The sequence below is a fragment of the Phyllosticta capitalensis genome (assembly GCF_038381095.1).
Source record: "Phyllosticta capitalensis strain CBS 128856 chromosome Unknown BKA78scaffold_1, whole genome shotgun sequence".
Lineage (NCBI taxonomy): Eukaryota > Fungi > Ascomycota > Dothideomycetes > Botryosphaeriales > Phyllostictaceae > Phyllosticta > Phyllosticta capitalensis.
In genome coordinates, this window is record NW_027117439.1 from 4,179,111 (window position 1) to 4,194,624 (window position 15,514).

At 55.7% G+C, this 15,514-nt stretch overlaps 8 protein-coding genes across 8 annotated transcripts; 5 read left to right on the top strand and 3 right to left on the bottom strand.

The window, feature by feature from the left end:
- Positions 1 to 409: 409 nt before the first annotated feature.
- Positions 410 to 1,974, top strand: BKA78DRAFT_349415 (uncharacterized protein; the record flags this gene model as incomplete). Its single annotated transcript, XM_066890803.1, has 5 exons — positions 410 to 436; positions 511 to 606; positions 654 to 904; positions 989 to 1,263; positions 1,739 to 1,974. 5 exons carry the CDS (start codon positions 410 to 412, stop codon positions 1,972 to 1,974), a joined length of 885 nt encoding a protein of 294 aa, XP_066750204.1.
- A 1,750-nt stretch (positions 1,975 to 3,724) lies between these two features.
- Positions 3,725 to 4,569, top strand: BKA78DRAFT_292063 (uncharacterized protein; the record flags this gene model as incomplete). Its single annotated transcript, XM_066885991.1, has 2 exons — positions 3,725 to 4,020; positions 4,077 to 4,569. 2 exons carry the CDS (start codon positions 3,725 to 3,727, stop codon positions 4,567 to 4,569), a joined length of 789 nt encoding a protein of 262 aa, XP_066750205.1.
- A 203-nt stretch (positions 4,570 to 4,772) lies between these two features.
- BKA78DRAFT_292064 (uncharacterized protein) lies at positions 4,773 to 5,963 on the bottom strand (the record flags this gene model as incomplete). Its single annotated transcript, XM_066885992.1, has 1 exon — positions 4,773 to 5,963. The coding sequence occupies one exon, from the start codon at positions 5,961 to 5,963 to the stop codon at positions 4,773 to 4,775; it is 1,191 nt and encodes a 396-aa protein (XP_066750206.1).
- A 1,304-nt stretch (positions 5,964 to 7,267) lies between these two features.
- Positions 7,268 to 8,420, bottom strand: BKA78DRAFT_376709 (uncharacterized protein; the record flags this gene model as incomplete). Its single annotated transcript, XM_066892837.1, has 2 exons — positions 7,268 to 8,107; positions 8,262 to 8,420. The coding sequence occupies 2 exons, from the start codon at positions 8,418 to 8,420 to the stop codon at positions 7,319 to 7,321; spliced, it is 948 nt and encodes a 315-aa protein (XP_066750207.1). The 3' UTR covers positions 7,268 to 7,318.
- A 538-nt stretch (positions 8,421 to 8,958) lies between these two features.
- On the top strand, positions 8,959 to 10,180 carry BKA78DRAFT_25970 (uncharacterized protein). The gene is made up of 2 exons (XM_066885398.1): positions 8,959 to 9,277; positions 9,322 to 10,180. Exon 2 carries the CDS (start codon positions 9,322 to 9,324, stop codon positions 10,072 to 10,074), a length of 753 nt encoding a protein of 250 aa, XP_066750208.1. The 5' UTR covers positions 8,959 to 9,277; the 3' UTR covers positions 10,075 to 10,180.
- Positions 10,181 to 10,344: 164 nt separating this feature from the next.
- BKA78DRAFT_376711 (uncharacterized protein) lies at positions 10,345 to 11,207 on the top strand (the record flags this gene model as incomplete). The annotated part of the gene is made up of 2 exons (XM_066892838.1): positions 10,345 to 10,520; positions 10,566 to 11,207. The coding sequence occupies exon 2, from the start codon at positions 10,566 to 10,568 to the stop codon at positions 11,205 to 11,207; it is 642 nt and encodes a 213-aa protein (XP_066750209.1). The 5' UTR covers positions 10,345 to 10,520.
- A 343-nt stretch (positions 11,208 to 11,550) lies between these two features.
- BKA78DRAFT_349421 (uncharacterized protein) lies at positions 11,551 to 12,220 on the top strand (the record flags this gene model as incomplete). Its single annotated transcript, XM_066890804.1, has 3 exons — positions 11,551 to 11,602; positions 11,651 to 12,072; positions 12,122 to 12,220. 3 exons carry the CDS (start codon positions 11,551 to 11,553, stop codon positions 12,218 to 12,220), a joined length of 573 nt encoding a protein of 190 aa, XP_066750210.1.
- Positions 12,221 to 14,202: 1,982 nt separating this feature from the next.
- On the bottom strand, positions 14,203 to 14,967 carry BKA78DRAFT_360141 (uncharacterized protein). Its single transcript, XM_066892398.1, has 2 exons — positions 14,625 to 14,967; positions 14,203 to 14,569 (listed from the first exon to the last, which is right to left on the bottom strand). The coding sequence occupies exons 1-2, from the start codon at positions 14,952 to 14,954 to the stop codon at positions 14,375 to 14,377; spliced, it is 525 nt and encodes a 174-aa protein (XP_066750211.1). The 5' UTR covers positions 14,955 to 14,967; the 3' UTR covers positions 14,203 to 14,374.
- Between the last annotated feature and the right edge of the window lie 547 nt (positions 14,968 to 15,514).

Consider the following 15,514-nt stretch of genomic DNA (forward strand, 5'->3'; position numbering starts at 1 on the left):
GGGATGGCTCTCTTAGGGCTGATGATGAAGGAGAGCTGAAGAGATGCTCTGAGATGAGGATATTGGCTGGTTATGGCCCACGGAGGAACTGTTGCTGGTTAACACTGTCATTGTTTGGTTCTGGACATTTGCAATGGTCAGCATTCAAGCCCCAATCTTAGATTCCCCTGGCTTACAGCGCGTTGATTTGCTCCTCGGGCTCACAAAATACGGAAGGATCAAAGTGTGGCGTCGAAAGTCTGTCTGTCCGAGCCTGTCCACCGGATCTACCGGGACACATGCCTCAGGTTGCAAGTTGACCGGCACACGCGCAGGTGGCACACGCGCGGGTACTTCTACATCTACCTCACCCTCGCCACCCATCACTCAACACCACCGTCGCAGACAATCTCCATTTGCGCCACCCACCATGGAGATTCCGCATTACGTTCCTGTTGTGATCGCGCTTTTGTGCGCCCTGGCAAGTCAATCCTCATTCTAGCCAAGGCGCGTTTTTGCTGACTGGTACAGATCTCGGCCTTCTCACAGGACCAGCACGACCGAATCGTCGTGCTGTGGACCTTGACCTTGTCGCTGGTGTTCCTGCTTGTCGCCATCGTCCTCATCGTAAGAGTCTCCATTCATCAGTACCCGCACGAAGCTGATTTTGATAGCAACTTTTCCATTTTGCCAAGGAGCCTCAAAGCCTTCCAGTCGTCCGTCCCTTGCCCGAGACTCCCACTAAACCCCCGACCACATCCTCCGTCAGCCATCGCCATGGCAAGTCCTCCATCAACGCAACCCACGCAAACCTCGACGAGAAAGTGGCAACCACTCCTGAAGCGCAGGATGTGGTAAAGTCGCCGCCATCCCATTCAGAGCCCCAGGAAATCATCCCTCACGTACCCGAGCTCCACACAAACCCGTGGAGCAGTGATTTCCGCGGCTCTCAAGACAACAGGGCTTTTTGAGACCCTCAGCCAACCAGCATGACACGCTTTTAACCTAGCCCGGACGCCATAAAGTTGAGCGGTGCCGAGAAGCATCCCACTGAGCCGCACAACTGCAATGTCAAGGACACTATCCAGCATGACCAGCAGTCGACGATCATGCCAGAATTCAGCAACATTGTCCAAACCCCTACCATCGTCAACGAAGACCGTGCTCGTGGCTCGCCACCCCGCGTGGCCCCGGCGCCCTCCACGCTCACCATCGCGTCTGGAGAGACGGAGGACAATGGCTCGACTTTGGGAGGCGGCAGCTGGGATAGGATCTCGGAGCCGGGTTCGTACTTTGGATCTTGATGGTAGTATTGGGTTGAGCGACCGCATGATAGGATTGGACTCCGCCCTCGATTTGCTAGCTCAGCTGGCCGCAAGTGCCGCCTGCGGAATCCATAGAATCTTCTTGACTGACCCTCTTTTTCTACGTCTTTCCTGCGTGTAGCATTTGCTGTTGAATCTCCGCTCTGTTCCAGACAACGTTAATACTGCTCTTTCTCCTCTGGTTCAACAACAACATTCGCGTGGCGGTCTATCTAATCATACCCGCCCTTTGTCGTTTACTGGAGGTCGTTGACGCATTCATTGCAGACTTTCTTTCCAAGCCGCTGTGTGACGTCAGTCCCACGGAACTACTTGTTTTTGCCGCCGTCAAGGCCTGCTGGGACAAATGTTGATGGCAAGCAAAGATACATCCCTCGCCAGAGGAAACGTGGCTGACGGGGCATGTCAGTACCAGTGTCCTTTGACTTCACAAGAGAGGTCTGCGCTCAATCTCGCGCAGCAGCTCATCTACAACCGCAAGAGCCCAGAGGCCGCCAACGCAAAGTGGACTGATGTCAACGCCGCAGGTTGGTGCGAACTCAACAACATTGTCGTCGAAGAGCTGGAGGCGGCGGCAGTCTACCAGCGCGCCTTTGCGCGCAATGACGAATTGGTCGCTCGTCTTCATGACATGGAGTCCCGCATCGAGACGCTTTGCTCCCACGCCTAGAAGCTCCAATCCAAGAACGTGGCTCTCTAGTCTCGCAACAGGGCATTGTAGCAGTAGAACGAAGTGCTTCTTGCCGGCAAGCGTCAGATTGGAGAGCGCACTGTCAAGTCCGAAGACCGTATCGCCGAGCCCAACAACAGTGGGTCCGACGCTTGCAAGGGCCGTTCCAAAACCACCACTACCTAGACTAAAGTAGGGAGGATACGTAACAGTTTCAAGAGCGAAGCTCAAAGCTCGCCGCAAGTTGCAGTGCTCGTCGATCTCCACAAGTCACTCGAATAGAGCCAGCTGCTGGTCACCCCTGAGAAACGAAACAGGAAGAGGCCCGACACCCGTTTTTCAAACCTCTTCCTCTCCACAACTTTCCTCTGTGCCAATTTCCCCACACCTTTCCACACTCGCCCTGGGCCATTACTGCAACCACATCACATCATCGGAAGTACAATTCTTTCTACGTCACATTCCCGCTGAAACTGAAAGATGACCACTCACATAGCAATGCCCCCAGCAGCAGCAACCCCAACACCAGTGGCGCCTCGGCGGCGGGAAGCCGACCCTCCTCTCCCTCTCCCTCCTCCTCTTCTCCTATTGTGGTTTGTCCTCCCCCGATGCACAACAGCTGCGGCGGCCTCAGCACCGAGGAGCAGGATCGGCTCTGCCGGGAGGCCGCCCAGCGGCTCCGCCTGGACGACGACGACGACGGCGGCGGCGACAGCAACAACAACGGCGGCGGCGGCACTCGCACCCGCACCCGCAGCACCCGCACCCGCAGCACTCGCACCCGCACCCGCGGCACGCGCACCGGCGCCGCGCCCAAGGCAGCGGTACCAGCAAAGAGACGCATCCGCGGGCGGCAGCACGACCGCCAAGAAGCCAGCAGTGCGGGTGGTGGTGGGGGAGGGGGCGAGGCCGAAGGGGCTGTGGTGTGCGAAGGTGGTGGAGGAGTTGTGGGCGAGAGTTCTGGGAGGGGGGACGGAGGAGGTGAGATTTGGGTAGTTGGGCGAAGGTTTGTTGGACGAGCTCGTGGACATCGTCTCGGAACATGTTCAAGTAGTCTACCGCTGCTTGCGGCCTGACACCTTCGGCGGAAATGGTCGTCTTGGACAAGCTGTCGCAAATGGGATCGTCGCGACTACGTACTTTTGGCACCGGGTTGACGTCGCCCCAATGAATACCATAGCCCCTGTCGCCTGGCTCTCCATCCGCCCCGGCCTGGGATATTTCATCTGCATTCTCGAGTTCTTGCACGATAAGGGATTGCTGCGACATTTGCCCAGCCGCGTCACCTTGTCCTAGAGATCTTGGCGAAAGGGACGTTTGGTCGTCGAGGGGCTGCGTGCCGTCGGTCGGATCATACAGCGTGAACTCTGTCTTGGGGTCTTCCGCGGCGGTTGGTAGGGATGATTGGTATTCCTGCTGGGAATCGCTGTCATTCGAAGAGCCTCGGTGGCGGCGATGGATGTCTTGGGTATCGTCTTCATCGGGGACATCTTGTTCCCTCTCCGGGTCGAGATGGTCTTGCGAATTGTCTGGTCCCAAAGTCGGCCATTTGGTCTTCATTTGCCCTTGTTGGGGTCGCGCACTGCGACTCAAGTGCGATTGGTCTGTCATTGTGCGCAGTAGCGTAGCCAGGGAATGGAAAATGGATTTGGAATGCGCGTAACAGAAAAGTGCAGGATTTGGTAGAAGGACGAAGAACTTCGTAGGCTTGCTCCGCCACGTGAACCACCTGCCCGAAATTTCGGTGGTCATGAGGATGATGAGCGATGCGTCACAGGAATGGCGCCAGGTCGTCGATGCGGAACAGGAGAGTCGCCGAATGAGTGCTTTGAGGGCAAAGGCACTTCTGCAAGTCACCCAGACGAAGAAAAACGAGACCGCCGAAAAGCGCAAGGATGACGCCGCCACCATCGAAGCGATGAGCTCCGAGGAAAAGATGGCAAAGAAAGACGACGTAATTCAGTTCGGCAACTGGTTCAACAAGACGAAGACAACCCGCAACGCCATCGCGCAGAACCACGACCGCGCCCTCTCTGCATCTTCGTCGTGAACGACCACCCGCAAGGCTCTCCACAACATCTTCAAGACCGAGTCAAGCGTAGCACGGCATTCTACGAGGAAGTTCGCTCGTACATCGAGAAAGAGAACGCCTTCATGGCAAAAATTGAAGAGATTCTCACGCATCCCGAGGAGATTGCCAAGCGCAAGAAGGCGGCGTCGGCCGGCTCCAAGCGCAAGAAGGACGAAGCTTCCACGGCGAACACCAACAGTCCCATCAACACCAGGGTCATCGTCTCCCTCAACTTCGAAGACACTGAGAAGGGACGGGCGGCGGCGCAACTTGCCCCTGCTGTCAAGACTGCCCTGGACAATCGCAAGACAGCCATGGTCAAGTTCAGGAAGGACGTGACCGAGAAGGTTCTCCTCCTCGTCCGCTACAATACAATCATCGAGGAGGAGTATATCCGCGCCAAGAGTCTCTTGACAGATGGCGAGTGGGCCAAGGTTGCGCAGAACATTCAAACTCTGGTGCGTGAGTACGCGGATGAGCAGCGCAAGAAGGACGTCCAGATGGCTGACCAGCCGCAAGCTTGAGGTCAATCGCTGCATGAGCATGGGGCTTTCCCCGACCTTGAACGTTGTGGTACTTCTGGGGTCTCTTGAAGAGGTTCGCGTGTAGCGGCGACCTTATCTCATTGATATCCATCAGTCAAACCCTCGACACCCACAATCTCTTTTGTGCAGATGTAGAAGACGAAGGAATCTCCTTCAACATAGGTGTCGTGAATTTCGCGAAGTTAGATGCAATGGACGACATATTCGGCTCGGTATTTGCCCGGGAAGCCATCGCCGAACGCCACAAAACACAGAGCATTGGAGCACGCCGGGCCCTCACCAATCAACTGCTCTCCGACGGCAGCAGACGAAACCACAATCAGAGATGGCTTCTTGACCCCCTCAGCTGCTGCGAGCGCCATCTCCAAGGACAGCAGTGTTTCCCTGGTCTTGCCGCAGCCGGGGTAGTCCAAAATGGCAGCTCTACCGAGCTGCAAAAGACATCTCTTGACGTGTGCGACGCAGCGCACTTGGAGCCAGTACAATGGCTGCGATCGGCGCGTTCCGGGCAGGTGGTACGGCTCCTTGTTTTCGATGCCAAGCTCCCTGCATGCTTCTTCTAGAGAAATGCCTTCGGACCAGATGTTCGGGAGGCCGGAGGAGGCGTCGGATGGAGCGACTGGCTGAAACGCGGCCAGGACGTCCCGGGCAAGCCGGTCGCGCTTTTCGACGGGGGGATAGCACATCAACCTGTCACGGAGGGCGGTTTGCTGTTGGTTCAGCTCGTGTACGTTAGTGTCTGGCGCGATTGGCTGGTTTGGGTCGTACGGAGTGTCAATGTCCATGCCGTCGGCGGCTTCCAGGCCATCATACTCCCAGTCCACATTGTGCAGTCCAAAGGCCTCTCCGCGCTCGCGTCTCGAGTTGTCGTTGCGGGCCGCGCTGCTGTCGGGTTGTGCAAGTTGACGAGTGCTCCAGGTCTGTACGTCCGGGAAAATAGCCCTGAAAAGTGTACACTTTAGCCTTTTCGTAGGAGGGTGACTCTTTTTCATCGCCATGTAAAGGTCCAGAAAGGCATTCAGGACCTCGTCCCGGCTTGCAGGGCTGTCGTGGAAAGCTCCGTGTGGATCGACTTTGTGTTGGCGGTACAGGCGATGAAGCAGCGTGCCGGCCATGAGCTCGGCGTTCCAGATTTTGGGCGGGTTTTGGTCGATGTTCATGACCCTGTCGCCCTTGGCAACAGAAATCATCGTTTCCCGGGGCACACTGTCCAAGCGACGGCCAGAAGAGACGCCCTCAAAGACGCGTTGCCACTGGTCAAAGGGTTGCTGCGTCGCGGGCATGAGAATGATATCCCTGGCCCTCGCGGCGGTGATGCGATACGAATCGGGCCATTGTGCCACCGGGGCCCAGGATGCGACGAACTTGTCCATCTGGGACAGACGGGGAATTGTAAAGGCCGTGGGTTGTCAAAATAAGCTGCGAGGGCGCACCACGGAGTGGGCTACGAGGTTGCTGCCGGCTGAAGGTAGGCTGTAGAGGCTCCGCGCCGGCGGAAGGTTGAAGGTAGGGCGGAAAGACTGGCCGGTATGATGTAGGCTGCGAAGGCTCGACGCCGGCGGCAGGCTGAAGTTGGGCTGGAAAGGTAGGCCAGTAGGCGGTAGATTGAAGAGGCTCGACGGCTGACGGGAGGGGTAGGACACAGATACTCGACGCCGGCGGAGGGCTGAAGGTAAGCTGGAAAGGCTGGCCGGTATGAAGCAGACTCAAGGCGCTCGACTCCTGGTGAAAGCGAGGCTGGAAAGGCTCAGCGCCGGGCCGGTATAAGATGGGCTGAAAAGGGCCGCGGGGTGCGAATTTGCACAATTATCCATTTGCGGCTTCTCGCAGATGCTCACCGTATCCGGGAAAGACGTGACACAGGACGAGAACCAGACGCGAATATCTCTTCGTCTCTCCGCGTCGAACAGCGGCCAACGCCGCCATAGCATGAAGGCCACCCCACGGCTTGGTTCCATGGGCGGACAAGGTCACCCCGTAAGCGCCAGATCAATTTGTAAAGTCCAATCCGACACAACAAGGGATCTTTTGGTTTCTGGCGTCGACATGACCCATCCCCATCGAATCAGCAACGAAAGCACGGCCTCTTCAGGCACGACCGAAGAAGACGACATCGTCCATGACAAGATCCGAAAGTCGTCATCCCGCAAGCAGTCGTCCATGTTCCGCTCACCGGGCGCCTGATGGTTCCATCGCGACAGGGCGAGCAAGTCGAAAGACCGCAGCTCCTGGTGCTACGTGCAGGACTGGGACCCGAGCTCATTCGATACAGCATGTTCCCAAGTACACCATCTTGAGCAACGCCGTTGTGTCGATGACGCGACGCTCTTCTTTACCTGGAGAGCCTCATCCGGTGCTTCACACCCACAGTATGCGCCCTCAAATGTAGGCGTTATCCGCGCGGAACTTGTCGACTCAGTACGCATGGCTTTAATAGCTTGTGCGACGCGTGGGAGGAAGAAGCTTGTTGTTGGCGGCTTCTTCGTTGGCAGTCTCGCACTGGAAGCCGACTCAACATAGACTTCGCTTCCGTGCGCAGTGCCTTGGTACGGCAGCGATGGTGTTTGCAGTGTATCAGGGGTAGTGTTGGTTTCACAGGACGGGTGTTAGCGACGTTGTCGGGGGCGGTCAGGACATGGCACGGGCATTCGGTAGCTCGAAACCTTAATGCAACCTCATTTGATGACCTCTACCACTTCATATTGCTCAACCTCTTACTTTTGCCGCCCTACGCTGCCGGTTGCTGATCATCGACGCCGAATTGTACGCGGCGAAACAGCATCATCTTTGGCTGGATTCCCGCAGCTCCCATCTGTTGCTCCACCGATACCCTCTTGTACCTCGCCGGCGGCTCCGTCTCCCAGTCTCCACTCATGCTCATACCAATGCCCCGACGTCTATCGCCCCAGTCAAATATAATCACTGGCCGGAAGCCGTCCTCCTCCATCTGTCCGTAAAGACCGCCGACCCATCGTAGCCGCATCAGACGAGGAATGCCATCAAACCCGCGCATCGCCACTTCAAAGTCGCCTCGTGGAATCCGGTTGCACTCGTCAGAAATCCCGTGCTGGATTCGCAATGCCAAATACGGAGGGGGTGCTTCCTTGACACATGGCTGGAGAGAAGATGTGAGTCCCTGGTAGTCGAACTTTTGGGGACCGCATGCTGCGCGTAGAGACTCGAGCCAGTTGTCCACAGGACCATCCGTCACTGCGATCCACGGTTTCTGTCCAGTTTCCGATGGCACCATGACGCTCGTGCTATTCAGGCGGTTGAAGAGAACACCGAACTCGCCGCAAAAGTGGCTGCCTGAGAAGACGACTTTCCATGCTTCATGTTCAGTCTGCGGCTGTTCAGTCTGACCATTCCATGTTTGCAGGACGCGGCTGTTGTCGCTCAGCGCAAGCGTTGCTTCGTCGCCTCGATCGGTTGGTTTGGCCAGAAACAGTGCTTGTTGAGGGTCACAGATGAAGAGGAGTTGAAGCGCCGCAACTATCCATGTGTTGTCGGCTTGTCCCTGCAACGACCACGGGGGAACTGGCATGCGTCAGCGTTTGCATTTCAAAAGAGTTGGATTTCTTGCATTCGTCTGGATCATGGCTATCTTGCCAGCGTCTTGTCCACAGCGCGTCGGTGTCCTGGTCTGTCTCGAAAAACATTGTTTGGCTCACGGCTTCCGACTCGTGACGCCGCATGTCTGAGCGGAACGACGGCCACTTCATGCTTGCTGCTTGAACCTCGTCGAATGTGGCATCCGGACGCGAGCCGCACATTGTAGCGACCATTTGCCTGGTTGCCTTGGGCCAGGTCATCCACTGGGATGCTTCCATGGCAATGTGGTGTGAAGCGGGCAGTGTAAAGTCTGGGTGATGTGGCCTGTGAAAGTTTGTAGTGGTTGCAGAGCGCGTCAGGCGGCTGGATTAGCACACTTGCTCCGCGCCTACAAAACCTGGGCTCCGCCCAATCTGACATCCACCGCCCACCACAACCTTTCCATCACATCCACCACCCACCACCACCTTCTGACTAAACCGACGTCCCTGATTTGATCATTCGATCCCGCGCACCAGATTCGCTCCAGACGCCTTATTGTCGTCATCATTATTGTCACCGGCGCGCTTACTTCACCGTCAAGCGACCATCCTGCATCAACGCGAAACCGTCCTTTTGCGACCGACAACCCATGATCTAAGGCCTACCTCTATGCACGTCGTCACCAAAGTCTCTCGTCGTAATTAACGTCCTCACCGCCCCTGGCACGCGGCGCGCCATATCCTACCTGGACACTTCCACCGGTTTCGACCACTGTCTATGATCTGGCCTTGAGAGACACCCACCCGATACCGATTCTACCTGATACCTGAGGGTGCAAACTCACCAACCCGTCTACATCTGTTCCTGAGCATCGACTTGGTCATCAAGTGGTGCGAAACCGAGTGCGCAAGCTCACCGTCTACGACCGTTTTGGAACCCGTCTGCGAAACCCGTGTCTGAATCTGACACATACCGATACCAATACCAACACCAATTCCGATACCCGCCAACATTACACTCGACCCGCGCTTAACCTCCCCGCCTGTTGACTGCCTGCAAGCGATCTCTTTCCCATTGCACCGCGTGACCCCCGTCTACCCTTGGCCACCTGCAAACAACCGTACTTCGTTCGAGTCGGCGCACATCATTGACCGCAAGTCTGTCGATCCTCCTGCAGCTCACCACTAACATCAATAGATGGCACCGAACATGCTTCCTCAAAGCCTGATGGGTGAGATCCTAGCCACCACGTCTGCCTCAAAGTCTACGCACTCTGAGCTCCTTCTCCTCCTTACAAATGCGAACGACAGTGCCATGAAGCTGGTGCTGAAGCACAATACGCTTTGCCCGATCGTGGACAGCTTTTCCAAGACGCTTCGGGCCGTCAAGGCCGACAACCAGAGCTCGATGGCCAACTGGGAGGCTATGGAGCCTGTGGAGCGCATGGAGCGCATGGACGAGGTTGTGAAAATGGACAAGCAATATCGCTGCCTTTTCCACCTCACGGAGCAGCTCGTGGCAAACAGCAAGAGCTCTGAAGCTTCTTCTACTCAGTGGCTCGCTCTCTACGACGAGTCCATCAGCCGCATCGAGGAAGACGTCAAGGCTTCTGCCCGTTTTTTCAACGATACCAAGTCTTACTTTGAATGCCACAAGGCTTGGCAGCTGGCATTGGGAACCACCGAGACCATGGAAAGCCTTTTGCGTCACGAGGAGCCTGCCGAGGCCCAGGCGGTCGCCTCTCTTACTCCTGCCATCAAGGCGCTCGTCTCGGCTCGCCGCGAGGAGTTGGCTGCTTTGCGCTTGTCCGTCACCCAGAAGCTCATGGATCTTGGCGCACTGGCCCAGCCACTAGCTTACGAATGGGCCCGGGCTGAAGTGCTGCTCCCGGCGACGGAGTGGGAAGAGGCCAAAGAGTCCTTCGAAAAGAGCACCAAGCAGGACGAGTGAATAAACGGACGATGGAGACAATGGCAGTGTAGGGGGTGCTGGCAACCGTGATCGATTTGGGAATTCAAGCATTCGTGTCTTGCAAGAAATGCAAGACTTTACTCCGTTTTGATGCTATTGTGATTCATAAAGTGTCCCGTTAATGCCCAGTCCTCGTTCAAAATCCCACAGGAGACAAACATCCGGCAGCACAGGGGACATTAACAAAAAGGCCCGTCCAAGTAGTTTCAAAGCAAACTCACCCAAAGATAGACGAAAGGCCCTGTCCAGCGCTAGCGGATTAGGCCGTCGGCTAAAAGGACGTCGGCCAACCTCTTGCCATACGCACCCCGTCTCTCGACACCCGTTTTTCAAAACTCTCCTCTCCGCAATTTTCATCTGCGCCGGTCTTCCCACACCTTTCACCACTCGCTCTTGGACAACTACTTCAACTGCATTGAATCATCGTAAGTGCGATCCTCTCCATGTGACATTTCCAATAACACTGGAAGATGGCCGCTGTCGTTAAAAACTCCAAAATTCTCAAGGGCGTCGTCTCGGACATTGCCGTCACGTATGAGGAGCTCGCCACGCTCATAAACGAGGCTGACGACAGCCATCACCAAGCCATGCTGAAGAAGAAGGCGCTGTTCTCCGTCGTCGACGCGGTCCGCTTCAACTGCGAGGCCACCGGCGCCTTGGACAAGGGCGTCTACAAGAGCATGACCCAAGACGAGCGTGTGGCCAACCTCCGCGACATCATGGACGGCCAGAACGGCATGGAAGACTTGAGGATCGCCGCCCGCGACCTCACCTACAATTACAACCGTGGTCTCGAGGCCGCGACTGGCTGGAAGCAGACCAAGTCCGAGGCCGCCGCGATTCTAGCGCAGGAGAAAAACGCCACCACCAACTTCACCGACAAGTTCAAGCACACCAACAACCTCCCAGTCGATACCATCACCCTCGTCGAAGCCCGCAAGAAGGAGCTCAGTGTCTTCCGCCTGGCCTACATCCGCGAGGTCATCAAGTTGAACCAGTACGACGCGATGTTGGAAGATGAGTGGGTCCGAGCAGAGATGTTACTGCTGCTGAGAGAGTTGGAGGAGGTCAAGCAAATGCTCCAGAAGCTCACCGAGGAGGCTTCCACGTAGAGTGCATGAAGGAGGCGAGTTGCAGCTCGCTAGGAATTTGATCGAGTTCTACAAGGCGCAGCCGCAGGGTATGTAGGCTTTGTGCCGAAACTGCTTTTGCGCATAGTGCTTCAAAAAATGCCTTTGATTTCATAGAAATATTGTCATCCACTGCTTGTTGCTGGTGTCAATTAGGACTTGTGCGCCTCGTCACGCGCCTTGGGTGCCTGCACCTTTCCTCCCACCGCACACTCTCTCTTCATCTCTCTCTTCCACCACCCAACCCAATATTCGCACTTCTCAAATCTTCAGCTTCATTGCTCCCGCAAAGATGATGCACACCCTCTCTTTGCCATTCAAGGCCATGGCCACAACTTTCACCAGTCTCATGAACGTGACTTCCATGTTAACCGTGAGTCCATCGGCGGAGCTTGTACTTCAGCGCTGACGTTGACATATGACAGACCACGGCGCTGGCTTGGACATTGCCGCTGAGATCGAACGCGTCAAGTGCGCAATTGAGACAACCTACCCTGAACTGCACCAACTGCTCTCCGAGGCTGACGCGAAGCTCCACACGACCATGTTCAAGCACAAGATCCTCAAGTCGATCGTTCAAGGATTGAATCTGAGCCATGCTCTGGTCTGTCGGATTGTGCACGGCCGCGAGGCTTCTGCCGAAAGTTCCGTCAAATGGAACGTGGTTCGCATGGAGGCGCTCAACATCATCACGCTCGATGCCTCGGCCAGCCACGACTACCTCAAGCGCCTCAAGCAACTTGTCGACTCTCACACCACCACTGCCGACACTACAGCCTTCAGCGTTGCTACTATTGCCGCTGAAGTTCAGGCTATGACTTTGATTCGTCTTGAGGAGCTTGGCAAAGTGCGCATGGCTTTCACCGCAGCTCGTCGACGTCGGTGCGTTCGACCAGACCATCGAAGACGAGTGGACGCGCGTGCAGAAGCTTCTCCCGGAGGCTGGCCGGGAAAAGGCGAAGAAGTCCCTCGACGAAGCCGGCATCAATTTGTAGGTGGACAAGGGACGTCAATGGGTCAAGAAGAAGGGCTGGAAACACGGAGAGGCGCAATCGGCGGCCTTTGCAGACAATCTTCCAAAAACACGAGTGCCAGGCTTCAATTCTTCATTCTCATGATAGCGCAACACCGGTTAGGGTTAAGCAGCTTATTCAAAGCGAACATGGTTGCCAGCCCGTCCTTCCCTCCAACTCTCCCGAAAGCAAATATGCCCGTGATGTTCCGGAGAGACATTTACTCCTGCTCGGTGGCGTTGTCGTCGGTCTCGTTGGCGGCCTCGTGGTGAGCGATCAAGGCCTTCGCCTCAGCCAGGAATTCGCGCCACTCGCGATTGATTGCGAGCTCTCGCTCCAGCTCCTTGTAGCATCGAGGCTCGCAAGAAGGGGCTCAGTGTCTGCCGTCTCGCATACATCCGCAAAATTATCCAGCTCAACCAGTACGACGCGATCCTGGAAGACGAATGGGTCCGAGCAGAGAGCTTTCTGTTGCCGGGAGAGTAAGAGGACGCCAAGCAGATCCTCTAAAAGCTCACCGACGAGGCTTCATCATCTTCAACACTGGCGTCATGGAAGACAGGGAGTCGCCAGGATGGCCACGAGACTAAAGCTGCTCACTGCCGCCGCCAAAAGCCTCGTCGTCGTTCATCATCATTGCAGACGCCTTGAGCACTGCCGCCGCTCACCGTCACCGCCAAGTCTCTTCTGCTCAATTCACGCTCTCTGATATTTCTTTGGGCCTTCCGCCTCCCACACTGCCGCCGCTCACTACCGCCGCTCACTACCGCCGCCAAAAGCCTTGCCCTCGATCACCAGCGCCGCCGACTCTTCCCCCTCCCACGCTGTCGCCGCGCTGCCCTGCGTGGCAAAACCATGGCCCAAGAAAATCGGAAAGACGGGCAAGAAAGGTCATCTTGATTACGTTCATGATAACATGGGACTTGATCAAGTTGAGCTCATGATTCATCTCAGCATCGGGAGCAAGACTGGCAACGAACAATGGAAACTCTGGGAGTATCCGGCCGGTTTTTTGATGTTACTCCGACATGCATTGCTTATGGTCAACGACGTCGATGTACACCACGCTGCGCTTCTCCTTCAGGTAATCAACCGCGTCAAGAGGCACGCCGAGCTCAAGAAGCTGAGCCGGCAAGTTGGCCAAAAGATCAGCAACACAGGCAAGGCGACACAAGCGCCACACCTTGAGGTGAGAGAATTTCACTCTGCGGAGCGGGAGCGGCAGGGCAAATTCGACGATGCAGAAGAACCAGCCGCGCGCAAGCGCCACAGAATCGAGCAGACCTTGCCTGTAGTAGACACGGATGACCAAGAGGAGGACAAGACATTGGATTTGGTGTTTTCAGTTCACATCGCTGCTTTCCACTCCAAGAACATCTGGAAGACCTCGGTCCTCGGATTGCGGGATTCCATTTCTCTCCACTGCGCGCCCTCCCACCTCCAACCACTCCAGACACCACCAAAGAAAGAATGTTCAAGGCCCTCTTCACCGGAGAGGGTGATTGGAGGTCCTACATCAACCCCAACTACGAATTCCGCCACAGAAACGACCAATTTCCCATCGCTCGCCTCATTCTGCCACATATACTCTTTGCATTTCGACTTCCTTATGACATCGCGCGCTGTTTTCGTTCCCGCACGCAAGCAGCAACATTGCATCCATCATCATTAACATCACTGACACCTCCTTTTCTTCGCTTTCATTTTTTTTTTTTTTTTTTTGCTTTGTTCTTTTTCATTTCCTCGTGTTTGACTGCAGGAAGTCGGCTCACTACGGATTAATTGCGTTTGGTTGGACAGGCCGCAGGTGGCGCGACTTGGCTTTTGGACGTCGCGGAATTCTTGGGCGGTTTTTATTTATTTTAGCCGTTTCGACAGTTTTTGGCGGGCACTCTGGCGATATTGAGGGTTTGGCTTGGGTCAGCGTTTGGTTAATCACATCGATTCAGGTTCACGGGTTCAAGGTTGCAGTTTAATCTTGCAGTGAGAGTTCACATTCGCGTCATTGGGAGAGTTTGGACACGATCCGTTCGCATTGAATTAATTCTTGCCAAGGGCCTCCCTCCGGATTGTCATTTCATACCCTGCAAAGTGCTTGCCCAGCAGTCATCCTCTGTTGCCTGTATCGTCGTTGTGCTAGTCATCTTCTCCCTCTTTTCCCTCCTCCTCGTCGCGCTCCCTGTCCATCTCGCGACGCAGCCTCAAGATTGCCGCTCGAACCATTCCGGCACAGCCAAAGGCGGCCTGCAAGGCGGTGGGCTCGTTGTCGTCGTCCTCGTCGTCGTCGTCTTCCTCATCATTGACGAGACCGGGGTCTGTGTGCTGTGACTGCTGTGTATTAGCTAGAATGTGGCAAAAGCGATTTCACGAGAATGATTCGACTCACCTCGGACACATTGCTTGGCGTAGCGGGCGGGTTGGGCGTTTGAGGGACGTCGGAGGAGCTGGAGCCGTTGCGTTCTGGGTCTTCGACGACGACGAAGCTGCGCCTCTGGCTCTGGCTGTTGCTGTCGCTCAAGTCGTGGTCGCCGTCGCTCAATTCGCTCGAAGCGCGACTGGGCACATGCTGTGGGAGCTGCTTGTCGCTCTCGACGCTCTCCTGCTCGTCGTCTTCGTGCTTGATCTCGTTGGCCGAGTGGTCCGGCGAAGGTGTGCGCTGTGTGTTTGGAAATCGCTCGGTCTGTTCCCTCTCCTCCGAAAAGGATTGGGCGCCCATTGTGATTGCTCGGGCTTGATGCTGTGGCTGGGAAGTTGGTGGAAGGTGCTGGAGAGATTGGAGTTGGTGGACAAGCGAAAAGCAGAAGAACAAACAGGTGCGCGCTAGTCCCGATCAAGGTGTTGTGCGCAAAAGACACACTTTGGCACTTTTGCATTGACTTTGGCCGGGCAGGCACATTTATTGTTGCATGCGTCTGGGTTGGCGACGGAGTCATTCGGCAAGCCATTTGGTCACATACTCATTGGCATGCAGTACGACTTCATGTAAACATCACATATTGCATCTGTTTGAAGGAATCAAGGGTAGTTTGGCTATTCAAATGATCCGAATCCGTATGTTGGACGTGATGCCATTTCCCTGTTCCCGGACTCAGTTCTCCTTGGCCTGGTCTTTGCCCTTGCCCTTCGCCTTATCGCCCATTTAGGGTTAGGGTTAGGGTTAGGGTTAGGGTTAGGGTTAGGGTTAGGGTTAGGGTTAGGGTTAGGGTTAGGGTTAGGGTTAGGGTTAGGGTTAGGGTTAGGGTTAGGGTTAGGGTTAGGGTTAGGGTTAGGTTAGGT

What these genes read in the sequence shown, in the direction of transcription:
- BKA78DRAFT_360141 (XM_066892398.1), bottom strand. Translation starts at nt 14,954, where the DNA reads ATGGGCGCCCAATCCTTTTCGGAGGAGAGGGAACAGACCGAGCGATTT. An exon ending in CGCCAAGCAATGTGTCCGAG is followed by an intron (nt 14,570 to 14,624) that starts GTGAGTCGAATC and finishes GCTAATACACAG; the next exon opens with CAGTCACAGCACACAGACCC.
- BKA78DRAFT_25970 (XM_066885398.1), top strand. Translation starts at nt 9,322, where the DNA reads ATGGCACCGAACATGCTTCCTCAAAGCCTGATGGGTGAGATCCTAGCC.